At 46.2% G+C, this 25,114-nt stretch overlaps 1 protein-coding gene and 1 long non-coding RNA gene across 5 annotated transcripts in view; one reads left to right on the top strand and one right to left on the bottom strand.

Moving 5' to 3' along the window:
• Positions 1–678, top strand: part of LOC133465893 (uncharacterized) — a 37,680-nt gene extending 37,002 nt beyond the window's left edge. The window contains exon 2 of the long non-coding RNA XR_009784775.1: positions 504–678. This is a non-coding gene — a long non-coding RNA (uncharacterized LOC133465893). The remainder of the gene's footprint in view (positions 1–503) is intronic.
• Positions 679–1,242: 564 nt separating this feature from the next.
• LOC133465892 (uncharacterized) lies at positions 1,243–10,667 on the bottom strand. 4 transcript variants are annotated; one of them, XM_061749056.1, is made up of 4 exons: positions 10,399–10,667; positions 7,279–7,386; positions 5,379–5,468; positions 1,243–5,259 (listed from the first exon to the last, which is right to left on the bottom strand). In XM_061749056.1, exon 4 carries the CDS (start codon positions 4,987–4,989, stop codon positions 3,157–3,159), a length of 1,833 nt encoding a protein of 610 aa, XP_061605040.1. In that variant the 5' UTR covers positions 4,990–5,259; positions 5,379–5,468; positions 7,279–7,386; positions 10,399–10,667; the 3' UTR covers positions 1,243–3,156. The 4 variants fall into 4 exon arrangements, with proteins under 4 accessions (XP_061605040.1, XP_061605039.1, XP_061605041.1 ...); XM_061749055.1 differs by lacking the exon at positions 7,279–7,386; XM_061749057.1 differs by lacking the exons at positions 7,279–7,386; positions 10,399–10,667 and adding an exon at positions 9,641–10,019.
• Positions 10,668–25,114: the final 14,447 nt, after the last annotated feature.

Raw genomic sequence — 25,114 nt, 5'->3', positions numbered from 1 at the left:
TTCAACACCCTCCTCCTCCCTTGGTGGTCGGTGGTCATGGACAGGCTCCTGGATGTGTGTCGCTGGGGTCGTGGCCTCCAGTACCTGGTTGACTGGGAGGGCTATGGTCCGGAGGAGCGGAGTTGGGTCCCTGTGCGGTTGATTCTGTGCAAGTCGTTGATCTGCGACTTCCATCGTGCCCACCCTGGTTGCTTGGCTCGTGCGCCGGGTGGCGCCCGTGGGAGGGGGGTGGGTAGTGTCAGAGCTGCAGTTTCAGCACCCTGAGTCCCGCCCGTGTGTGTGTGTGTCATGAGTGCGTTGCAGGGTTGACGTGTTGGAGTCTAGCAACTGCACCTTGTCATCCTAATTACACGTGACTGCTCTTAAGACGCTGTGGGACTCCAACTCGTTGCCAGACTATCAACACTCTACGCTGAGTTCGTAGCCTAGCCACCTTGCCTATCTTTTTGCTTCCTGAATACCTAGTGAGTTACCTCTACCTAATTCTTGTTCTTTGTCCCCAGTCTGCCATCTGCCCCTGCTCCCTGGAAACCAGTGCTCACCTCTTGCAGCCCACCGAGAACACGGACTCCTACCCTGCCAGACAGGTCCTCGTTGGAACCCTGCCAATCCCGGATTTAGCTCTTGGAGTTCCTTTGTTCGCTTCCAAGCTGCAATAAACCTTTATTCACAAACTCACCTGTCCTCTCTGCATCTGGGTCCAACTTGCAACCTGAATCCTGACACTCACAATGATTATGTCCATCATGCATCATCAAGTAAAGGATGATTCTGCAGCTCTTGCTTTAAAGATTTTCTGTAGGTTATACATTATAGGGTAAAGGCTCTTATATGGTTAAAAATCTGAAAATGTTAATTAAAACATTGGCTGTACAGTTAATAAATGTTTTATGATGGCAACAGTTTTGCTTTGCAATGGATCGACTCAATATTTTTCTGATGGGAAAAATAGTTTCTACAGCCCAACAAATCGAGTACCAGCCAGTGTCCTAGGATGTGTTGTTTTTGATCTCAGAACATCCACTCTATTGCGTTGTCATCATGTCTTAGGCTATTTTGTGGCATGGCCGCCATATATGTGGAGTGTGTTGTGGGAGGACACACCATTTGCATGTCAATTGTGTAGCTTGAACTTGACATAGTGCTTAACCTTTGACATAATTTTCCACATAATTCTAAAAAGAACAGTACTAAAATATGACAATATTTGTGAATTGCAAAAATACAAAAATAACAAAGACATTTTACTGGTTCAACTTTCTTTTTATTTATTTTTCGATCTTGAAATGCTCCCATCTTCATTAGTGTTGTTCCGTACATACTTTTCTAAAGGAAGCGATGGTAATGACCAACAACCAGACCAACTGCCACCCATGTCAAAACACCACTTAATCTGTGCCTGTTTCCTTTTTTTGTCCACTTGTCTTTTTCATAAAACCATCAGCAAAACCACAAACGTTACTGATTAATACACACTGAAAAGAGAGGGGCCGGGCATGGGGGTGTATGAGGAAAATACATGTCATCACAGTCAAGAGGAAAAAACAACACATTATAGAGAACAGAACAACACTGATGAAAAAACCCCAATATAAAACCAATGAAATAAACATTACAGTGTTGTTCTGGGGTGAGGGAACTTTACATTTATACACAAGTGCCAAAAAGCCAAACATGGTACATATACATCAGTTTAACTTGGATCCAGTGCAGGCCACACACATACTCAATGAGCAGTAGCACTACATTGAGAACTGGATATTGGAGGCATTTGGGTAAGGAAAACTTCATTAATTGAATTTTGATGAGGCAAATCATCCTTTGGCCAAATTTGAGCTATTACATTACAATGTATTCAATGTCAGTGACAGAACAATTTTTATGTCTGTTTAGCTTAGCACATCATATTTTTTAACCCCATGCACCAAATGTCTACATCACAGTTCAAACTCAAGCCTGCAGTGGATCTTGGTGCTAGGTCTGTACACATTCTGTCTATGTTCCTGTGGGCTTTTTATACAGTGATGGGCAAGTGGAGAAGAGGGAAATAAATACATTGGGCCAGTGAATGGTGACAACAGATATGATTGATAAAGCTCAAATAAACTAAAGGCTTATAGCCTGCAGCTGGTGAAATCCACCTTATATTTAAATGCTGGTTATAGGTTAAGAAATCCAAAAATTTTAATGAGGCACTCGCCCCAGAAAAAAATAAAAATAATAATAAAGTTCTCCATTCAGTGCTGTTTGGCTCACCAAACTGGACAGCCATTTCTGTGTAAACAGGTCATTAACAAATGATTAATGCTAAAGCTTAACAATAAAAAGAGAGGCATTTTGATTTGAGTGGGTCCTGGAGCAACAGCAGACAGTGTGGCTGTACAGTAATTTCATTCAGATTCCTTAAAGGATGGTCATTTCAAAATCCTTGATCATTGCAGGTTTGCTGCATTTGCATTCAATGTATTGTAAAATATATATTTAGAATAGATACATATGTTCATATATCACAGGAATATACAAAACAGGTGCTTAAAAAATAAAGGTGAAACAGATCTTTTGTGAAATAAGGGAGAGAATATGAATCGTAGAGGTAGGGTCGGGGAAGAGGTATGGAACTCGAAGTTTGTTGTATTGATGGTGTTAGAGCTTCTTTGGTCAAGTGAACGCCCCATGAGTATATTAGCGTTTCATTTCCATTAAGGCATATACAGCCAAACATGCTTGTCTGCAGTCAGATATGCGGCAAATTTATTGTACTAATAAAGCTTGACACTGATTGCTTTACATTCATTTTTGATCAAAATGTGTTTTGAGTTTGTTTTACGGTGTTAAATAAATGGCAAATGAAGAAAAGGATGCAGTTCCATTCCTCCTCTCATCTCATCAAAAAAGTGCTTCTGTTGGTATGGAGAGAATGTAAGAAATGACAAATCTGTACAATATATACAAGTATGATACAGTCCTACAAGTCAACAAGTCCAGCCTTTTTGGTGACATTGAGGTTCGGGGTGAAAAATAGCCCTGCTTCCTGTACCAAGGGCATTGGAGGGTGATCTTAGGCAAAGGCATTATGGCAGGATAGTGACTGAGGAGAAACTGTCTTTACTACACATGTGACTGGAGAATGCTTAGCTGGCACCAATTTGAAATCACCTAATCTCGTCTCTTATTCCGTCGTCCACCTATTTCCTTTTTCCCGTAATGTTTCCTTGTGACGTCCCCCTCCGATGCTGCCTGTTTCATGGCCAGGCCTGGGCTCTCTCTCTGAATGTTCTGTTGTGGTGACAGGGATAAATAGGGATGCTGAGGGAGGGGTGGCGACATGGCAGAAGGAGGTATAGTTGGGGACTCTTGGCCGGAGCAATAGCCTCCACTGCTCCCGGAGCTTATGGCCCGATGTTTAAGCCGTAGTTTGTGGGGTAATGCTGTGCCCTTCATCTCCCCCTGGGGGTCCCGGCCTTGGGCCTGAGAGCAGCTCTGGGATGAGGGTTGAGGAGAGGCAGGTTCGTGGATGCTTTTGAGATGTCGGTTGTGATAGTTGTCTGAGCAGGATGGGGTAGGAGACTCGTCATCATCGGTGGAGGCCTCTTTGTCAGAGCTCCTTGGATCGCCATCAATAGATGATGTGTCTTTACTAGACAAGCTTGATTGGCCTTGGGAGTAAGCATCATTCGGGAACTCACCCTCATAGGTAAGAACAGGTGGCTCCTCATCTTGGGCACTAAGATATGAAGGAGGAGGCTGGTGGTGATACAGATGGGATTGGCTGACTTCTTTCATTTGTTTGTGGATAAATTCTCTGGACAAATGGGACTCCTGCTGTTCGTGCAAGGTCTGCGGTGGAGACTGGCAATTTTTGTACACTTGCCTTTCTCTAGCTTCATTGTGGGTGCCTGTGAGTTCATGGGAAGTGGAGTCTAATGTTTTCCTCTCCAGTTGTTTGGTCACCTCAGCAAGAGGCTCTGTGGTGCCCTCCGCAAAGGACTCGGTTTGATGGCTGGCACATGCCTGACTGCTACTTCTGCTCTGCTTCTGCACATTGATATCTTGGGACCGTGTCAAGCTGTCCACAGGATAAGAGGCACTACTGGAGCCAAAGAGAATGACACTTGTCTGGGTAGCAGGTGGTTGAAGGGCAAGTTGATTATTGATAGTGACAACAGGCTCCTGATGGGGTTGTTGTTGGTGAAGATGTTGCTGCTGTTGCTGGCTATGATAAGCAGCCTCCATCTCCTGAGGATGCTGCTGGAGCTGGTGATGAGTGGGTACAGATGCCAGACCTCGATGTATGTGAAACATAATCTGGGTGCTAGTGCCATTGGTAATGTCCATCTCTAGCCTGTCACCTTCCTGCTTGATCTCAAAGGGAATTGGCTCTGGGCTGTCTCTGGAGGAGCCATCAGACATGTCAGACAGGGAACCACGTGGCGAGTATTTCACCCGGTGCCTGTGGCCCTCGCTGAGCCCACACTGCTCAGTTTCAGAGGAGTCAGAGTTCATCATCACCTGAGAACTGCTGGAATAACCGCTGGAGTAGTACTGAGAGGATGATGAAGATGAGGAACCTCCATTTTCTGTGCTGTTGCTTCCCTCAATCTGCTGAGTCTTTTCAATGTAAGAGGCGGTGCTTATAAGGCCAAACCGTAGCTTCATCTGGAGCAGCTCCGTCTTGAGCCTCACATTTTCATCATTCAGTGCAATGACACGGTTCTCCAAAACCATATCATTAAGACGCCGTTTCTCGCGGGAGCGCTTGGCTGCCTCGTTGTTCTTGCGCCGTTTCTCCCAATAAGAAGCATCTTTCTTCTCGTCTGAAATGAATTCGCGTTTTCGCCTGCAGGTCATATTGGGTTTGGGTTTGATGATGCGGCCCATGCGAGGCGGTGTCCCTTGGAGAGGTGGAATAGACTCTTCATAACCGGTGAAGGTGTCAAGGCAGTTTATGTTACTTCCTGAGTTTTTGAGGGCTGAAGTCAGATTTTCCATTCTTGTCTGGTGGTAGCCAGTCTGAACTGTAGACTTGACAAAACAACAGGTCAGAGATAAAGGTGATGGAACACCTTTTAAAGCTTCTTGAAGAGCTCGACCAGTCTATTTGTTCTAAGTTCAGTTATGACAGGAGGGAGCTCAAGTGTCCAAATTAGCCAAGAAGATCAAGAACAGTTGCAGCTCAGCATAAGACACCCTCATTTATCCACATGTAGTTTTGGGTTCCGTGTTGATACAGGTATTTCTGACTCCTGATGGAGACAGAATCTGGAATTGAAGAAAACAAAACATGTTGGTTATTGACAAGTGGCTGACGCTTTGGTATGATCATGGCACACTGAGCTAAGCAGGGAAAGATGTGTCCCATATATGCAGCAAATGTGTACCTCAGTGTGCCAGTCTCTTGGGGAATCTTGATCTCTTTCCCTCTCTCCCTCCTTCTCTGTTCTTTCTGTTGTAGATGTCAAGATTAAAAGCTGCCAAGACAAAAACAAACCAGAAAAAAAGACATGATCATTTTGGTCAACTCCTTACAGATTTGCATCTAGGCAACAAAATGATGTCAGGTTAAGTCCCTCCTCCTTTTTTTCTGTTTGGTTTGCATAGTGATCCAAGCCACTATTGTTTTAGCATGTCTGGCCCATGTACCATGGCAACCAATGAGAAGTCATTTGACCACAACGTCTGACCTCTGTGCTCTTCTATCGATCTCTTCTGTCTGCAAGCCTATGACCCTTGACCCTTAGCCTGGCATGTTGACTTTTGCGATGTAATGTGGTCACTGGGGCCGAGTGGTTAGAGCGTCGGCCTCACAGTTCTGAGGTCCAGGGTTCAATCCCCCCGCCTGTGTGGAGTTTGAATGTTCTCCTAGGTGAATTGACAAATCTAAATTGCCCATAGGTGTGAATGTGAGTGCAAATGGTTGTTTGTTTATATGTGCCCTGCGATTGGCTGGCAACCAGTTCAGGGTGTACCCCGCCTCCTGCCCGATGATAGCTGGGATAGGCTCCAGCACGCCCGCGACCCTAGTGAGGAAAAGCGGCTCAGAAAATGGATGGATGGATGGATGTGATCACTGGGTTTATTACAAGGCTGATGGTCCCATATTTATCTCGTCACCCATGTGAACTTTTGTAACACTGTATGCAACAATGGACCCGGGTGCAAATGCATGAAATGTGTAAAGCACTACATCATAGGCTGAAAGCTGAAATGGAAGGGGTGGGTCAAAAGGGTGACTCAATGGGAGCCTTTTTGGATTCTGCAGTAACAACCCCACTACCTTTACCAGGGAGAATCCCCATGTGTAAACACTCCTGAAAATAGCTAACCCCCCATGCATTCAGCCTCAATGTGGCAGCCGTCTTCCCCAAAACAACTCAATGCCAAATCAGTGATGCAGGGAGAGCAGATAAGGCAGACAAAGGCAAGCAGCCAGTGTGGGTCAAGGAAAAAGTAGTTGAGACCAGGGGCATGAGAGTTTGAGGTACGTGTGTGCGGGTGTGTGTGTGTGTGTGTGCGTGTGTGTGTGCGTGTGTTTGCGTGCGTGCGTGTGTGTGCGTGTATGTGTGTCTGTCTGTCTTGGGGGGTTAGCTGGGATGTGAGTCATTGATAAATATAGGTCAAGGGCCCTTTGAGAGAAAGAATGAGAGGCAGAGACAGGATGAACAAATCATGATAACATTTGCTAAAACATGATGGTTGTGTTTTGATCTTGTGTGCGTCAGAGCTAAAACACATAAGACCTAAATGCCAGTCTGTGTCGGTAAATGGGTTTGAGTTAGATTAGTTAGGATTAATATCCACAAAACAACATTTCTTACACCCATGCATAGGACTTCCATAATGTTTCCAAATCACTTAACTAGGTGTGAAGCATTGATTTGCAGAAATGTATTCACACAACAGAATAGTTTACCGGCTGCTGTGTATGTTATGCCACATCTGCTTTTCTGGGTTACACTGCATTAGCATTACACAATCTGAAAAGTAACCTCATTATCTAATTTCAACATATCTAAATTGTGTTTTTCCAAATGAACCGACACCATTATGTACCATTAGAAATATTCATCGCCATGATATGGATATAGTATCTACTGTACATATTTTCTTCTTTTAAAAGAATCACTGTTTAGCCTCAAACCCAGTCTTTCTGTTTTGGACTGTAATTTTTTCATCTGTTGCGTGGCCCAATGGGTTGAGGTTGTCCTCGTGAACCTTTGACGTGTGGCAAGGAGCGAGACAGAATGGGAAGAGACACGTTCCACAGCATGTCCCACTGACCCAGAAAGTCTTTGTGCCTCCACTGTACAGAATCTAGGTCACCAGAACTGCAGCGAGATGAAGCCATGAGACTGGAGCCAGAGAGCGAAAAAAGACAAAATTGGGAGACTGAAAAAAAAAAGCACAGAGGAAGCGTGCAGAGTTATGCCATGGTGTGCTGTTAACATAGAGGAGGGAGCAAGCGAGCGCAGACAAAGAAATGAATCAAAGCAGGAGAATCGCAACAAAGGATGAGATGGTAGCTCGATAGGGGGAGATAGCAGCGGTGACTGCGACAATGTTGGTATTGCATCAACAGACAGAATGTGTCACTCCTGGCAAAAAAGGGGGGCGTTGAATCACATCAGACATCAGACCCCCTATAATCAACTTGGTGGGACATAGTCAAAAGCAAATGATTAGTTTATATTCTACAATAAAAGGTCAGTGGGTGGCATCACTCGTCTTTCTTTCGATTGTTTTATTGTCTCAGAGTTGCAGATCAAGCTTTTACTTTGTTTTTATCGTTTGCACCCTCTTTTGTGACTCTTGTGAACAAGCAAATGATAGCGGCCTTGATTTGCATGAGTAACTGGCATTTATGACACAAATATACAAATAGATTAGACTCAAGCAAACAAACCTGATCTGCTCCTCTAAAACCATCTCTATGACCTAGATCACTCTATCCAAGTCATTATACACATCACGTGTCATTGCCGGGTCTTTATGGCACTTGTGGACTGATAGCACAGTAAAAGAATCCAAGTTGCACTGGTTCACGCAAACCACCAGGCCCAAACCGCAAGTGTCTAAATGTGGTAACATGTACTGGAAACAGTGGATTGAGTTCAACCCCTGCACGTGTTCCTGAGGCGAAATTCAGGAAATAGGAGCAGGCTTAAAATAAAAGGCACATGCTTCAAAAGAAGGGGTATGATGAAACAATCCCTTCTTCCTAAAGAGGAGGGGGTTCAGTACATGGCACGTGGTGTGAAGTTAGGGGTCGATTACATGGGTGGGGTCTGTGTGAATTCCAAATCTGGGTGCAGACTTTATCCGCTCAAAAAAAAAAAAAACGTGGCGAGAAGGGGCGGGGGTTAAAAATCTGAAAGCCTGCCAGCAAGGTGGAGTCCTATCGAAATTGGATCCTTGTTCCAAGAACAGAGAGCCATATCACCCTGCTCTCTGGAAAAGGAAAAAAAAGCTGAGTGACTCAGTCCATGTGTTTCACCAGTCACATGTGCTCCCTTGGCCTACTAAACGCTGCAATTCGCCTGTGCTTGCAGCAACAACCGCACCGCAATAACAAAGCACAGCACTCATCTTTTATCATCTCACATGTCCTCTGAAACCCAGACAATAAACTTGCCTCACACTTTTTGAAGTGGCATTATCTGTTAATGCTGACAACAAACATCAATCTTACTGGGTTTCATGTTAATGGAGTAAACTTTTAGTAAAACATTTGACTTTCTACATGGAGTCATGTGGGGCTTTTTAACTACCATTTCCATTTCTGTTGTCATGGCTGACAAAGAGTCTATTGTGGTACGGTAGTTCTGATAGTGCTGCATTACCATGCCTTGGTTTTGCGCCTCACCTCACTGCCGACACCTCCCACAGCAGTGATTTGACCTACATTACATAGCTGGTGTGGAGACCCACTGTACGCCAACCAATTGGCAGTGGCTGCGCCACAGTATACAGAGGCAGACAGCACAAACCATCGGTTTCCACCCATTGCATAATAAGCAAATTTGAAAGATCATTTTTAATTGATTAATTCATTTAATTATGCATCTCTGTATTGAAATATGCAGATTTCTATTTGCTAACATTGCTTTCACATGTAATCATTTCTCAGCTAATTCCTACCCATTTCACTGTGAATTCCAGATTAAGAGAATTGTAATCTGTACAGTATGTTCTGTATCCTCATGTCCTATGACGAATATAATGTTGGAGGAAGACACTGCTAATAGCGGCAAGGGCATGTGGGGTAACAATATAGGCACGTGCTATGTAGTTACCTCAATAAAAATACCAGAAAGAATAATATGCTACTTTTGTAATAGCAATGTTCACTTTTTTATCTGTTGGACTCCCTCTTTTATTTCAAGGTGTAATTAAAAATTTTGTTTCCATATCTCCATCATTAGTGGTAACGCGTGGTGGTAAGATTTCATCCGGCGTGCCTTCTTTGTTGTACTGTCTGACAATTCGCGTGCGTGCAAATTTAGCTGGCTCCTCCGTTCATGCAGGGCAGATGCATGCATACAACGAAAACAATTACTGTACATTAATATACAAATAAACGTGGATCATCTATTACAATGGCCCACGTCTGACCCACATTTGATCCAGATGTTGCACACCTCACCTTGCAGCAGTTACAGTCACCAAAGCCGGTTAACTTCACCATTCCACTATCTGTCTATTGTGTGGGTCGGGGGGGTGTCCCATCTTAAATAAGAATAAAGGAGTATCCAAAAGCAAAAACGAAGCACTCGTGGCTCGATCGTGACTGACTTTGCGCTTCCCGGTTTGTGTTTGAGGCTTCTTGGGCGGCGACGGGTGGGTTAAGCCGGAGGACTGCACAGCAGCGTTAACCTTTACAAAGAGCAGCTACACGTGACACGGAGAATGTACGCCGAGCCGACGGGACTGCTCCACTTGTCTGCTGCACGGACTAGCCTACTAACCCACAACAAGCCCAAATAGCTCGCTTCTCAGACACTCACTGCATCACAGAGCATGAACTTGTTATTAATAATAATAATAATTATTATAATAATAATAATGTATTCGCCTAATAATTATTATTATTATTATTTTATTATCATTTATTGCCAGCCTTCCCAGTTAACATGGATATTGGACTTTTAAAGCCGTCAATGGAAGTGAACGTGTTATTATTATACTATAGTAGTGGTTGCAGTACCAACATTCATCTAAAATAACACCAAATAAAACAGCACTTTCCGACCATCTGTAGCTCTATTCTCTCTCACACACAGACCCTCGTATAATTGAAATTGAGAACATTGCTACCCAAGGTCCGAATAAGCACCCCTTCGGCAACCATTTTATACAAAACACCCGGTATGATGGAGAAATTATTGAAAATAACCAACTCACCCAGTTGCCTAGATTAAATTATCCACAGTGGGCACCATTTCGTGTTGTCTGCTGTCGTCTCACACTCATAAGCACATACCATCCGCCACTTTGCAAAACTCCAGCTTTCCGTTCAGTGCAGGTAGGAGGAGTGTGAACACAGTGGATCTTGTTTTTAGTGCCGTGCTCATGTAATGTTTGCTCCAATTCCTCCCTCTCTCTATTTCCCCTTCTCTCTCAGTGCCTAAATGTATGTTAGTAGGTCAGTTGTTGCATAACAGGACGCTTTGGGTGCCTCGTCACGTTTTTTGTTTCTCTCCTAGTTTTGCCCCCTCCCCTCTCTCCGTGCCTTCGAATCCTATTGCAGAAAGGATGAAAAGGGCGGGGCGAGAGGATGTAAGGGGAGGGGCGACAGCCTTCAAAAGCTATCAGTACAGATTGTATAATAGTCTTAATAAGGTTAGAGACATCAATGTGTTTGTGAATAGAACGAGGATGTAAAAAGGTCTGGAAGCCTGAGAAAGCAGAGAAATGGAGCAAATTCATTCCAAAATCCCTCAAATTAAGTGCATGTCTATTACAGCCACAATAGTATTTGTTTTAACAACCATTTAAACCTTACCTCAGTTGACTGCAGCAATAGTATTTTTTACAGCCAAGTGCATCACCAAACTAAGGGTCTGTGAATACACTCACACGAGGCCATTTGAACAGTGCCGGACTTGAGTGTGATTCCGCCTCCCTCCTCTTCCCTCACTTCCGCTGCTTAATTGCCCACAGTCATACTGCTCTTAAGCATTCATGCTTTGACCTGCTTACATGTGACATAACTTCAGCAGTGGTGAGCCCACAGGGCCAGCAAGGCCTTCTCTGCTTGCGTAAACACTATCAGAAACACTGACTTACATTTACAAAGCAAATTCTAATATGTTTTATATGGAATTGTATGAATGATTCCCAAATGTCGATTACCTTCGTTTCATAGTGTTACTCTTGGCTGCACTACTTCCAGAACGTCTATGTAGTCTATTTTATTTTTCTCTAATCACATTTCAGCCTGTTGTGCTGCCATGTCAATGTATTTTGCAACCAGCCGTCAGTCAAATCAGTCAACTTAAACTATAACAATAGGACTGTTTAACCAATCACATTTCTAATTTATCAGAGGGGCAGCTTACTGGCCCGAAATGATGTCAGTATTTTTCCATCCTCTGACTGGTTGGTCAGTGCAAAACTTTGACAAGCAAAATATGAGTGTAGCAAATTGCACACATCTATTCATTTAATAATAAGGATCTCTGGTGAGTATGATATATTTTAATTAAATGTGTTTGTTATGTTATTACATAAATTATGATTGAGAACTGCTCCATATGATGTTATTTGGCACACTTATATGCTGTTATATTGTGTTTTTGCATGTATAGTATTGATGGTTTCTATCATTTTGACATGACCGTGCTGGTATTAAGAAGTGGATTAAGTTGGGTACATCCCCACTGAAGGCAGAGGTACTAAATGCATTGGACTTCAGGATACAATGCTGTTTTACTGCCTATTTATGTCCTTTGTGGATTTATTTTTACTCTTTCTGTTGAACTATTTCAATTACGCAAGGTGACAGTCATCATTAGTCACTGGCGAGAGGCGCAATCACATTATTGATGCAATATTGTTTGTATATGTTATATGTGCCTGTGTGTGACTGAGCATAATATGTTTTTTATTTTATTTATTTAAATATTTTGGCGGCACGGAGGGCGACTGGTTAGAGCGTCTGCCTTACAGTTCTGATGACCGGGGTTCAATCCCCAGCCCCGCCTGTGTGGAGTTTGCATGTTCTCCCCGTGCCTGCATGGGTTTTCTCTGGGCACTCCGGTTTCCTCCCACATCCCAAAAACATGCATGGTAGGTTAATTGTAGCCTCTAAATTGCCCCTAAGTGTGAATGTGAGTGCGAATGGTTGTTTGTTTATGTGTGCCCTGGAATTGGCTGGCAACCAATTCAGGGTGTACCCCGCCTCCTGCCCGAAGATAGCTGGGATAGGCTCCAGCACGCCCGTGACCCTTGTGAGGATAAGCGGCTTGGAAAATGGATGGATGAATTATTTTGAGTCATTGTATTTATTTCTGTTTGTCAGGGTGCCACAAATTGATAATGATCAATTTGTTGGCTGAGGCATTGCCCCCCTCTTCCAAACGTTCCAAAGAAGGGACAGTGTACTAATTTTCGGTACAGATCAGTGCACTCACATGAGCCTAATGTACTAGACTTGAGGTGTTCATTTATCAAATGCTATCAACGTTAGTCAGACGTGTTCAAGTATGTACAGTATCAATTGCTGAATTTATCAGGAGTGTCCACCCATCCATTTTTGATATGGCAGGGTACACCCGGACTTGGTCGCCACCCAATCGCAGAGGAGTAAGACAAGACTTGTTAAATATACTGGAACTTTAATTGTTCATTTTACTGAGACCTTTTGACATGGCTATGCATCCAAATTTATGGGAACAGTATGAGGACAGCCCTTTTCTCTTCAGAGATCACTGTGCCCCAGTACATTAAAAAAAAGCCCTCCATAAAGGCTTATTGGGATGATTTTGGTGTGGAAGAACTTGAGAGGGGGCGGCACGTTCGGTGACTGGTTAGTACATATGCTTCATAGTTCTGAGGACCGGGGTTAAAAACCGGCCACCCCCTGTGTGGAGTTTGCATGTTCTCCCGTGCCTGCGTGGGTTTTCTCTGGGTACTCTGGTTTCCTCCAAAATTCGAAAAACATGCATGTTAGGTTAATTGAAGACTGTAAATTGTACATACAGTACGTGTGAATGTAAGTGTGACTGGTTGTTTGTTTATATGTGCCCTGCGATTGGTTCAAGGTGTACCCCGCCTCTCGCCCAGAGTCAGCTGGGATAGGCTCCAGGACCCCCGCGACCCTAGTGAGGAGAAGCGGCAAGGAAAAGATTTGACATCAACCCCATCAACTTCTGGCATGAACTAGAACTAGAATGGTCCCAAGTATGGATAAAAGAGGAGCTTTTTTCACAGTGAAGTGACAGATCTATACTGAATAATAATAATAATAATAATAATAATAATAATAATAGGGCGGCACGGTGGACGACTGGTTAGAGCGTCTGCCTCACAGTTCTGAGGCCCGGGGTTCAATCCCCGGCCCCGCCTGTGTGGAGTTTGCATGTTCTCCCTGTGCCTGCGTGGGTTTTCTCTGGGCACTCCGGTTTCCTCCCACATCCCAAAAACATGCATTAATTGGAGACTCAAAATTGGCCGTAGGTGTGACTGTGAGTGCGAATGGTTGTTTGTTTGTATGTGCCCTGCGATTGGCTGGCAACCAGTTCAGGGTGTACCCCGCCTCCTGCCCTATGATAGCTGGGATAGGCTCCAGCACGCCTGCGACCCTAGTGAGGAGAAGCGGCTGAGAAAATGGATGGATAGATAATAATAATAATAATAATAATAATAATAATAATAATAATAATAATAATAATAATAATAATGGTCACGGTGGACCGACTGGTTAGAGCGTCTGCCTCACAGTTCTGAGGTCTGGGGTTCAATCCCCGCCTGTGTGGAGTTTGCATGTTCTCCCCGTGCCTGTGTGGGTTTTCTCCGGGCACTCCGGTTTCCTCCCACGTCCCAAAAACATGCACGGTAGGTTAATTGACGACTCTAAATTGCCCGTAGGGGTGAATGTGAGTGCGAATGGTTGTTTGTTTGTATGTGCCCTGCGATTGGCTGGCAACCAGTTCAGGGTGTACCCCGCCTCCTGCCCGATGATAGCTGGGATAGGCTCCAGCACCCCCGCGACCCTAGTGAGGAGAAGCGGCTCAGAAAATGGATCGATGGATAATAATCGTAATAATAATAATAATAATAATAATAATAATAATAATGGGGGCGGCACGGTGGCCGACTGGTTAGAGCGTCAGCCTCACAGTTCTGAGGACCCGTGTTCAATCCCCGGTCCCGCCTGTGTGGAGTTTGCATGTTCTCCCCGTGCCTGCGTGGGTTTTCTCCGGGCACTCCGGTTTCCTCCCACATCCCAAAAACATGCATGAATTGGGGACTCTAAATTGCCCACAGGCATGACTGTGAGTGCGAATGGTTGTTTGTTCCTATGTGCCCTGCGATTGGCTGGCAACCAGTTCAGGGTGTACCCCGCCTCCTGCCCGATGACAGCTGGGATAGGCTCCAGCACGCCCGCGACCCTAGTGAGGAGAAGCGGCTCAGAAAATGGATGGATGGATAATAATGGGGTCCTACATGGCCCATACACCACCAAACAGCCATCAAAAGATAACCTCTTACCTTGCAAGTGTTGTACTTGGCAGAGGTAACATTAATTTAAGATCCCATAGCGAAAACTGTTCCAAGGTTAATCCAAGCAGGCCTGACACATTCTGTGTTTTCCCTTGTGTTCGTCTTCCTCTACATCGTGTTAAATAACCCAGCTGCTATTGAAGCACATGTTGTGATTTAACATGCTGGCAGGGTTGAAGTGTGGAAATCTCTCACACAAAAAGTCTTAAACTATTTTGTTACGGTCCAACAACTTGACTTTGTGTAACTAAGGAGTTGAACTTTGAGGCATCCCAAATAGTTCACCAGCTATCAAACATGATTACATGAAACATTGCAGGGGGGATAGGCACAGTGTACTGGGTTGAGACCAAACTGGTTTGCTAACACAGGCCGTATTTGGACTGGCCAATGTGAGAGCTACTTTTTGCATGCCAGTGTGTGTCCTCTGTTAGTTGTTAATGAGCGATTAATTATACTTTTTTAGCTTTGGGCATCTGAACATTTGATTGTAGTCTTTGCTTCAGCAATTGGTTTACATTTTGCAAGCAAGATAAAAGTGCAGTTGTGATTAAGACAGAGAGAAACTCTCTATGATTTGCTTCCTTCTCTTTCTATTGAAATTTCTCAGTGACTGTCAGTATATCTAAATGTGTCTCAGTGAGTCTCAATAAGTTCTTACGAGACTCAACAGATTTTTCAACCAATCAAATTTATCTTGCATGTATAGAGTTGGGTCAGCTCAGACCTGGTTTGGAATTTGACACAGGTCTAATACCATTAAAGGCACAAGACAACAAGATGTTATTGCCACGATTGAAGTGATGAAAGCTATATGGAGGTGTCTATTTTGGGATGGACAAGGAGACACAGTTCAACCTCTTGCAGGTGAAATAATTGAAATCAGATGATCCTTGATCTGTTTGAAAGAGTGGCGGAAGCAAGTAATGTTGCTACCTGAAGCTGCCTTGTTTTCCTGTGACATAGTAGGTCAAGTCCCACTTTTTAAAAAGCTGATAGCTGACACATCGAAACTTAGGGTTGCAGAGGCAGATACCGTATAGCTCGTTCAAAGGGCATAAAAACTGGGGTGAGGAAAGATGCAGTCCAACTACGGCAGTCGCTCCACCAATGTCCATCCATGTATATCAATTTTGTGTACTCCTCATCCTGTTCAGGGTCACGGCAGGGCAAGAGGCTACCCCCATTACTGCTTGCCAGTCCAACACAGGACAAATGTCAAGGTTGAATGAATGGGAATTGATCTCACACAAACGGCAGGAGTAAGCGAGGCGAATGACTACATTAACAATGTGTGCATACTTTATAAAATAACTGTCTTGGTATGTTTCAGTAAATGTGAGTCTCAGTTATTCTTGAATCTTGAATCTTGATTAGTCACAGTGAACATTTCTACTCTATCAACACCACCATTTTATCTCTTTGTAAATTAAAAAAATGCTTATTTCGTAGCTGTCATGGGTGTGTGTTCCGGGTTTTGTCTTCCCCCCTGTTTCACACACACCTGCTCCTGTGAGCATCTTCACCACCTGTGCCTCGTACCCTATTGTATTTAACCTCGTGTCTCATTCCCTCTCGTTGCCAGTTCGTTGTACCTTGTCGTCGCATTCCAGCATTCCTTGTTTCCACGTCACAGACTCACAGTAAGATTTGACCCTGTTCCGATGATCGACCTTGCCTCTTTGCCTCATGTTTTCGGATACTGTTGCCTTTCTTGGATTGCCTGCCTATGCCCGTCTATTAAACCTCTCTTTTTGGAAACTGTCCATTTGTTTTGGAGTCGTGCATTTTTGGGTCCTATCCTCTGTTTCGTTCATGACAGAACGAACTGGCCATAACATGGACCCAGCAGACTCAGACCCGGTGCGCGAAGCCCTTCAAGCGCAGGGTCAACGCCTCTCGAAGCAGGATGAGCAGATTGCTGCCCTCCACCTTGATATAGAGGGACTGTCAAGGCATCAGGACAATATGATGAGACAGGTGGCCTCGCAGTTTGAACTTCTTATGAAAATTATTCAAGAGAAGGAACCAGTTGGCACCACACCCAATACCGCCACGGTATTTCCATGTGAAGCAGTCACCATGCAGCCACCTGCCACCTCCGCTGCTGTCTGCCCACAGCTCTCTCGACCGGAGAGGTTCTCTGGAGATTCTGGGAACATTAATCAGAATCAGAATCAGAATCAGAATCATCTTTATTTGCCAAGTATGTCCAAAACACACAAGGAATTTGTCTCCGGTAGTTGGAGCCGCTCTAGTACAACAGACAGTCAATTTACAGAACACTTTGGAGACATAAAGACATTGACAAAAAACAACAACAAACAACAATTGTGCAAAAAGATGCAGAGTCCTCAGTTCGAATGGCTAATATCGCAATAGTCCGGTGCAATGACCATTGTGCAAAGGGCACTGAGACTTCAAGGAGTGTATGCGGTTTAAAGTGACGAGTACTGCGATAATCTGGGACAATGGTTGTGCAAATGTTACAGATACTCCTCAATCAGTGTGCAAATGGCGCAGATGCTACTCTGGCATGAGTGGCCACTATATGCAAATAGTGCAGCACGGCGAGACAACTACAGTGAGTGCACGAGTAATACATAATACAGAAATGTGACAACGAACTCAAGTCAAAAAATTGCCAGCTTGTTGTAATGGAATTGTAAGTTAGCTGTTCAAGAAGTTGATTGCAAGAGGGAAGAAGCTCAGAATCATCTTTATTTGCCAAGTATGTCCAAAACACACAAGGAATTTGTCTCCGGTAGTTGGAGCCGCTCTAGTACAACAGACAGTCAATTTACAGAACACTTTGGAGACATAAAGACATTAACAAAAAACAACAACAAACAACAATTGTGCAAAAAGATGCAGAGTCCTCAGTTCGAATGGCTAATATCGCAATAGTCCGGTGCAATGACCATTGTGCAAAGGGCACTGAGACTTCAAGGAGTGTATGCGGTTTAAAGTGACGAGTACTGCGATAATCTGGGACAATGGTTGTGCAAATGTTACAGATACTCCTCAATCAGTGTGCAAATGGAGCAGATACTACTCTGGCATGAGTGGCCACTATATGCAAATAGTGCAGCACGGCGAGACAACTACAGTGAGTGCACGAGTAATACATAATACAGAAATGTGACAACGAACTCAAGTCAAAAAATTGCCAGCTTGTTGTAATGGAATTGTAAGTTAGCTGTTCAAGAAGTTGATTGCAAGAGGGAAGAAGCTGTTGGAATGTCTACTAGTTCTAGTTTGCATTGATCGGTAGCGCCTACCTGAGGGAAGGAGCTGGAAGAGCTGGTGACCAGGGTGGGGAGGGTCCGAGAGGATTTTGCACGCCCTTGTCTTAGTTCTGGCAGCGTGCAAGTCCTCAAGGGTGGGTAGGGGGGGTACCGACAATCCTTTCAGCAGTTTTGATTGTCCGTTGCAGTCGGAGTTTGTCCTTTTTTGTAGCAGCACCAAACCAGACTGTGATGGAAGAACACAGGACTGATTCGATGACCGCTGTGTAGAACTGTCTCAGCAGCTCCGGTGGCAGGCCATGCTTTCTCAGAAGCCGCAGGAAGTACATCCTCTGCTGGGCCTTTTTGAGGACGGAGTTGATGTTGGTCGCCCACTTCAGGTCCTGGGAGATTGTAATTCCCAGGAACTTGAAGGTCTCGACGGTTGACACAAGGCAGCTGGACAGCGTGAGGGGCAGCTGTGGCGAAGGATGCCTCCTGAAGTCCACGATCATCTCTACAGTCTTGAGCGTGTTCAGCTCCAGGTTGTGTCGGCCGCACCACAGCTCCAGCCGCTCCGCTTCCTGTCGATATGCAGACTCGTCACCGTCCTTGATGAGGCCGATGACAGTGGTGTCATCTGCAAACTTCAGGAGTTTGACAGTCGGGTTCGCTGAGGTGCAGTCGTTCGTGTAGAGAGAGAAGAGCAGCGGAGAGAGGACACAACCTTGGGGCGCCCCAGTGCTGATGCTGCGTGTGGATGAGGTGGCCTCCCCCAGCCTGACCTGCTGTGTCCTGCCCGTCAGAAAGCTGTAAATCCACTGGCAGATGGCAGGTGAGACGCTGAGCTGGAGAAGCTTGGATGAAAGGAGTTCAGGGATGATGGTGTTGAACGCTGAGCTGAAGTCCACGAACAGGATCCTCGCGTAGGTCGCTGCACTGTCGAGGTGTTCTAGGATGAAGTGCAGTCCCATGTTGACTGCATCATCCGCAGATCTGTTCGCTTGGTAGGCAAACTGCAGGGGGTCCAGCAGGGGACCTGTGACACTCTTGAGGTGGTCCAACACAAGACGTTCAAAGGACTTCATGACCACAGATGTCAAAGCGACAGGCCTGTAGTCATTCAGACCCGAGATTGCAGGTTTCTTGGGGACTGGGATGATGGTGGAGCGTTTGAAGCAGGATGGAACTTCGCACATTTCCAGTGATCTGTTGAAGATCTGAGTGAAGACTGGCGCGAGCTGGTCCGCGCAGACTTTGAGGCAGGATGGGGACACGTGGTCCGGGCCTGCCGCTTTGTTAATCTTTTGTTGTTTGAAGATGCGTCTCACATCCCGTTCATGGATGGTTAACGCAGAGGTCAGTGGTGTGATTGTGGTCGCGGGTGCGGCCGGGTTGGTGTGTGGTGTGAAACTGTCCTTTTCAAATCTGCAGTAGAAGGTATTCAAGTCGTTGGCTAGTGTGCTATTGTTCTCAGCTTGGGGGGATCGTCGCTGTTGGAATGTCTACTAGTTCTAGTTTGCATTGATCGGTAGCGCCTACCTGAGGGAAGGAGCTGGAAGAGCTGGTGACCAGGGTGGGGAGGGTCCGAGAGGATTTTGCACGCCCTTGTCTTAGTTCTGGCAGCGTGCAAGTCCTCAAGGGTGGGTAGGGGGGTACCGACAATCCTTTCAGCAGTTTTGATTGTCCGTTGCAGTCGGAGTTTGTCCTTTTTTGTAGCAGCACCAAACCAGACTGTGATGGAAGAACACAGGACTGATTCGATGACCGCTGTGTAGAACTGTCTCAGCAGCTCCGGTGGCAGGCCATGCTTTCTCAGAAGCCGCAGGAAGTACATCCTCTGCTGGGCCTTTTTGAGGACGGAGTTGATGTTGGTCGCCCATTTCAGGTCCTGGGAGATTGTAATTCCCAGGAACTTGAAGGTCTCGACGGTTGACACAAGGCAGCTGGACAGCGTGAGGGGCAGCTGTGGCGAAGGATGCCTCCTGAAGTCCACGATCATCTCTACAGTCTTGAGCGTGTTCAGCTCCAGGTTGTGTCGGCCGCACCACAGCTCCAGCCGCTCCGCTTCCTGTCGATATGCAGACTCGTCACCGTCCTTGATGAGGCCGATGACAGTGGTGTCATCTGCAAACTTCAGGAGTTTGACAGTCGGGTTCGCTGAGGTGCAGTCGTTCGTGTAGAGAGAGAAGAGCAGCGGAGAGAGGACACAACCTTGGGGCGCCCCAGTGCTGATGCTGCGTGTGGATGAGGTGGCCTCCCCCAGCCTGACCTGCTGTGTCCTGCCCGTCAGAAAGCTGTAAATCCACTGGCAGATGGCAGGTGAGACGCTGAGCTGGAGAAGCTTGGATGAAAGGAGTTCAGGGATGATGGTGTTGAACGCTGAGCTGAAGTCCACGAACAGGATCCTCGCGTAGGTCCCTGCACTGTCGAGGTGTTCTAGGATGAAGTGCAGTCCCATGTTGACTGCATCATCCGCAGATCTGTTCGCTTGGTAGGCAAACTGCAGGGGGTCCAGCAGGGGACCTGTGACACTCTTGAGGTGGTCCAGCACAAGACGTTCAAAGGACTTCATGACCACAGATGTCAAAGCGACAGGCCTGTAGTCATTCAGACCCGAGATTGCAGGTTTCTTGGGGACTGGGATGATGGTGGAGCGTTTGAAGCAGGATGGAACTTCGCACATTTCCAGTGATCTGTTGAAGATCTGAGTGAAGACTGGCGCGAGCTGGTCTGCGCAGACTTTGAGGCAGGATGGAGACACGTGGTCCGGGCCTGCCGCTTTGTTAATCTTTTGTTGTTTGAAGATGCGTCGCACATCCTGTTCATGGATGGTTAACGCAGAGGTCAGAGGTGTGATTGTGGTCGCGGGTGCGGCCGGGTTGGTGTGTGGTGTGAAACTGTCCTTTTCAAATCTGCAGTAGAAGGTATTCAAGTCGTTGGCTAGTGTGCTATTGTTCTCAGCTTGGGGGGATCGTCGCTTGTAATTAGTCAGCGACTGGAATGCATGCCAGACTGATTTAGAGTCGTTTGCGCTAAACTGTTTTTCCAACTTTGCTGTATAGCTCCTCTTTGCAATGTTAATTTCTTTGGTCAGCTGGTTTCTAGCTCGATTATACAGGGCCCTGTCCCCGCTCTGATATGCGTCCTCCTTAGCTCCTAAGCCGTTCATCACGCAGTGCGAACTCCACTTTGAGCTGCAGGCAGCTGCCTTCGCCACCGAGCGGGCAAAAATCGCTTTCGTCATTTCCCACCTGACTGGTCGTGCGGAGGCGTGGGCTACTGCTGAATGGAGCCGCATTCATGGGCTTTTTTCGTAAAGACTATGGAGCAAATTTTTCAATTTTCCACTCCAGATCATGAGGCAGCTCGCTCCCTTGTCACCTTACAACAAGGCAAGCCAGGGTGTCAGATTACGCGATTGAGTTTCGCATTCTAGCAGCTGAGAGTCATTGGAATAATCGGGCGCTACTCGATGCCTTTTTTCAAGGACGATCCCCCGCCATCAAGGATCATTTAGTCCCGCTAGACCTGCCGACTGACTTGGACACTCTCATCACTCTCGCCGTAAAAATCGACAAGAGGCTTTTGGATCGCGAGCTGGATGGAGATCGGCGGAGGGCTGCGTCACCGCGCACTTGGAGGACGAGCCTTGGTGACCAGCCAAACCAAGGCAGATCCCCTGGTTCCGGTCTCAGCCCACTGACTAGCGTCCCCACGGATGAACCCATGCAACTGGGCAGGTTCCGTCTCTCCCCTGAGGAAAGTCAAAGCCGGCTGAGGGAAGGGCGGTGCTTCTACTGCGGTCAGTTGGGTCATTCAGTGAGCAACTGTCACGTCAAAGTTGCCGGTGCCGGTAGCAAGGGCACGGGAGAGGTGAGTCTGAATTTAATTAAGGAAGACCCTACACGGGTTCTTCCTAAAGTGACACTATGCTCTCCTGATCAAGAAATTCATACACCTGTATTAATTGACTCTGGTTCTGACGCTAACTTACTTAACTCCCTCCTCGTTAGACGTATGCACCTTAGAACCTTTCAAATAAAACGCCACCGCAACACCCAGTTTTATAGGCAAGATCACTCACCGCACTCAAACACTCACATTGACATTTCTTGATTCTCACTCGGAACGCATTAGTTTTCATGTTTTTGACGCCATGAATCATGACCTTATATTAGGGAACCCATGGTTGAAATTACATAACCCCCACATTGACTGGTCCTCTGGGCAGGTTATGTCATGGGGCAGCAATTGCGCCCGGAACTGTTTCAAGCCGCCATGTGATGTTCAGGGCTATGTTTCTCAGGACAATCCACAGACCCCATCTGGGGATCCTGATTTATCTCAAGTGCCCACCTGTTACCAGGATATTAAAGACGTTTTTTCCAAGTCCAAGGCCAAATCCCTTCCACCCCACAGACCTTATGACTGTGCTGTTGACTTGCTGCCTGGAACCACACCCCCACGAGGGAGGTTGTTCTCTCTTTCAGGGCCGGAACACAAGGCCATGAAGGAGTACGTGGAAGAATCACTGGCAGCCGGGATCATTCGCCCATCTTCATCCCCTGCGGGAGCAGGATTTTTCTTTGTGGACAAGAAGGACAAGACCCTGCGACCCTGTATCGATGACCGGGGTCTCAACGAGATCACTGTAAAAAACAGGTACCTTCTTCCTCTCATCTCCACCACCTTTGAGTTCCTGGAGGGAGCCAAGATTTTCACCAAACTGGACTTAAGAAATGCATATCATCTAGTCAGGATAAGGGAGGGGGATGAATGGAAAACAGCATTCAACACACTAACGGGACATTATGAGTATTTGGTAATACCTTTTGGGCTTACTAACGCTCCAGCTGTTTTCCAAAACCTTGCCAATGATGTCCTGCGTGACATGTTGAATGTTTATGTTTTTGTCTATTTGGACGACATTTTGATATTCTCCCCGGATGAGGAGACTCACATTATTCATGTCCGCTCTGTTTTGCAACAGTTACTGCAGAATCAACTATATGTCAAGGCTGAGAAATGTGAGTTCCTTGTGGAACTCACATTTCTCAGCCCACAAGGCGTCCGTTTCTTTTCTGGGTTTTGTCCTGGCTCAAGGTGAAGTCAAAATGGACCCTTGCAAAGTCGATGTAGTTATTAATTGGCCTACTCCCACGTCACGCAAATATGTACAAAGGTTCTTAGGGTTCGCAAACTTCTACAGAAAATTCATCAGAAATTTCAGTTCTATAGCCTCTCCTTTGCATGATCTTACCTCGCCACACAAACCTTTTGTATGGAACCCGCTTTGTCAGGCAGCTTTTCAAAAACTTAAATCGAGCTTTACCTCCGCTCCCATCCTACTTTGCCATATCTCAAACAGCAGTTTGTGGTAGGAGTCGATGCGTCTGATGCCGGAATAGGAGCAGTGCTCTCCCAGAAATCTCTCAAGGATGATAAATTACATCCTTGTGCTTTTCTCTCCAAAAAACTGACCCCAGCTGAGAAAAATTATGACATTGGTGACCGTGAACTGCTGGCAGTCAAGGTGGCTTTGATGGAGTGGAGGCACTGGCTAGAGGGGGCACAGATCCGTTTTTAGTATGGACAGATCACAAGAACCTTGAGTATATTAAGACTGCCAAAAGATTAAATGCTAGGCAGGCTAGATGGGCTCTGTTCTTCACTAGATTTAATTTCATGTTATCCTACCGACCTGGTTCTAAAAATTGCAAGCCAGATGCTTTGTCACGTATTTTCTGCGAAGAGAATTCTTTGTCCGACCCTAAGACTATTTTGCCCAAGTCATGTTTCATTTCCGCTTTTGTTTGGGACATTGAAACTGCGGTTAAAGGGGCCCTGAAGATTCCCCTGAAAACAGGCTTTATGTGGTTCCGACCTTAAGGAGAAGAGTCATCCACTGGGCTCACACGAACCGAACGGTATGTCACCCAGGCATTGCCAAGACTCAATCAGTGGTCGAACAGCGCTTTTGGTGGCCTAATGTTAGGAGGGATGTTATCAATTACGTCAACGCTTTCCAGGTATGTGCTGCTAACAAATCCTCTCGTCAACGTCCTTCTGGGGAGTTGCGACCCCTGCCAATACCACAACGTCCTTGGTCAGACATTTCCTTAGACTTTGTGACAGGATTACCGGCCTCAAAAGGTAATACCACAATTCTCACCGTAGTTGACAGGTTCTCTAAAATGGCTCACTTCATTGCACTCCCGAAACTCCCCTCAGCTAAAGATACTGCAGAGTTAATGATCAATCAGGTATTGAAATTCCATGGTTTCCCCAAGAATGTGGTGTCTGATAGGGGTCCCCAATTCATTTTGCAATTTTGGAAGGAGTTTTGCAATCTCATAGGTGCTACCGTCAGTCTGTCATCTGGGTTTCACCCTGAAACCAACGGCCAAACCGAGAGGCTGAACCAGGACCTGGAGACTGGGCTCCGATCTCTCGCTTCACAGGAGCCGCGATCCTGGTATCAGAAACTGGTTTGGGTCGAATTCTCCCACAATTCCCTCCCCTCTGCATCCAGTGGTCTATCGCCTTTTCACGTTGTGCATGGTTACCAACCATCTCTGTTTCCTGCCATAGCCCCAGAGTCCACAGTTCCAGCGGCATTGACCTTGGTGAGACGCTGCAGGAGGACCTGGGAGCGAGCCCGGCAGATGCTGCTGCACCAGGGGCGGTCCGACAAAGCCGCTGCTGACCGTCGGAGGACACCGGCACCGAACTACAAAGTGGGTCAGCGAGTTTGGCTCTCGACCAAACATATTCCACTCCGGGTGGAGTCCAAGAAGCTCGCTCCCAGGTTCGTTGGGCCCTTCCCCATCACAAAGATCATCAAAGATCACCCTGTCACCATGAAGCTGAGGCTCCCAAGGTCAATGCGGGTCCACCCTGCTTTTCACGTCAGCCTACTCAAGCCAGCCCGGGAGTTCCCTCTGGTCGCGCCTTCCAGGCCCCCTCCTCCCCCCCGGTTTGTGGATGGGGGCCCTGTCTTCTCGGTGAAGCGGCTGTTGTTGTCTCGTCGGAGGGGGAGGGGATTTCAATATCTGGTGGACTGGGAGGGCTATGGGCCTGAGGAACGTTCATGGGTGCCGTCTGCGTTTATCATGGATGATTCGCTCATTCGGGACTTCCACGTTGAGCATCCAGGGGCCCCA

This window comes from Phyllopteryx taeniolatus, chromosome 16 (genome assembly GCF_024500385.1).
Source record: "Phyllopteryx taeniolatus isolate TA_2022b chromosome 16, UOR_Ptae_1.2, whole genome shotgun sequence".
Classification (NCBI taxonomy): domain Eukaryota; kingdom Metazoa; phylum Chordata; class Actinopteri; order Syngnathiformes; family Syngnathidae; genus Phyllopteryx; species Phyllopteryx taeniolatus.
This window is presented reverse-complemented; position numbering and strand designations above follow the sequence as displayed.